At 38.7% G+C, this 1,001-nt stretch overlaps 1 protein-coding gene across 1 annotated transcript; it reads left to right on the forward strand.

Moving 5' to 3' along the window:
• Positions 1-288: 288 nt before the first annotated feature.
• On the forward strand, positions 289-748 carry LOC101724660 (small ribosomal subunit protein eS12). Its single transcript, XM_004849785.4, has one exon. It carries the CDS (start codon positions 312-314, stop codon positions 708-710), a length of 399 nt encoding a protein of 132 aa, XP_004849842.1. The 5' UTR covers positions 289-311; the 3' UTR covers positions 711-748.
• Positions 749-1,001: the final 253 nt, after the last annotated feature.

The following is a 1,001-nucleotide window of genomic DNA, read 5'->3' on the forward strand; positions in this document are numbered from 1 at the left end:
AGTTTCTGAATTGGAAAAACTCTTTTGTATTTTGACATATTTCACCTACAATAAATTGCTGGAATTGCAATGTGTTAAGGGAATAAAGAAGAAATGTTTCACCAGTAGCAAATTATTCTATAATCTAAATTGGGTCTAGACAAATATATGGAAGTACATAAAGCAATGAAAACTTTAAATGCCAAGAAAGCTAAGAATCTCGAAACTGTCAGTATAGACAATTTTGTCTTACTTTTGACAAATATTGAGATGCTATTAAAAGCTGTCATAAATAGTCATAAAAAGTTTGGTTTCACCCGTAATCCGCCGCCATGGCCAAGGAAGGCATTGCTGCTGAAGGTGTAATGGACGTCAACACGGCTTTACAAGAGGTGCTGAAGACTGCCCTCATCCACGACGGCCTAGCGTGTGGAATTCGCGAAGCTGCCAAAGCCTTAGACAAGTGCCAAGCCTATCTTTGTGTGCTTGCATCCAACCGTGATGAGCCTATGTACGTAAAGTTAGTGGAGGCCCTTTGTACTGAGCACCAAATCAACCTAATTAAGGTTGATGACAACAAGAAACTAGGGGAATGGGTAGGCCTCTGTAAAATTGACCGAGAGGGAAAATCCCGAAAAGTGGTTGGTTGCAGTTGTGTGGTGGTTAAGGACTATGGCAAAGAATCTCGGGCCAAGGATGTCATTGAAGAATACTTCAAATGCAAGAAATGAATGAATAAAAATTTTGGCTCACTTCAAAAAAAATAAAATTTCTAGAACTTTTTGTTTTTGAGCTCATCTTCCTTGAAACCATGTTTGCATTTTTTACTTCTTATATTTAAGGTCAGCTAATTTGAACTTCTTAACAACACAAAAGATCATAGGTTGAGAAACAAACCAAAAACGAACCAAACCAAACAAAAACAAGCAACAACACTAGGGCACATCACAAAACAAGGGCATGGTTCTCACACTATGTGTTAAGCGGGGTCAGTTGAAGGATCTGATCTATGCTGCCCTCAC

The sequence above is a fragment of the Heterocephalus glaber genome, unplaced genomic scaffold (assembly GCF_053883595.1).
Source record: "Heterocephalus glaber isolate CG9 unplaced genomic scaffold, H.glaber_assembly_v1.0 deba00001509, whole genome shotgun sequence".
Lineage (NCBI taxonomy): Eukaryota > Metazoa > Chordata > Mammalia > Rodentia > Bathyergidae > Heterocephalus > Heterocephalus glaber.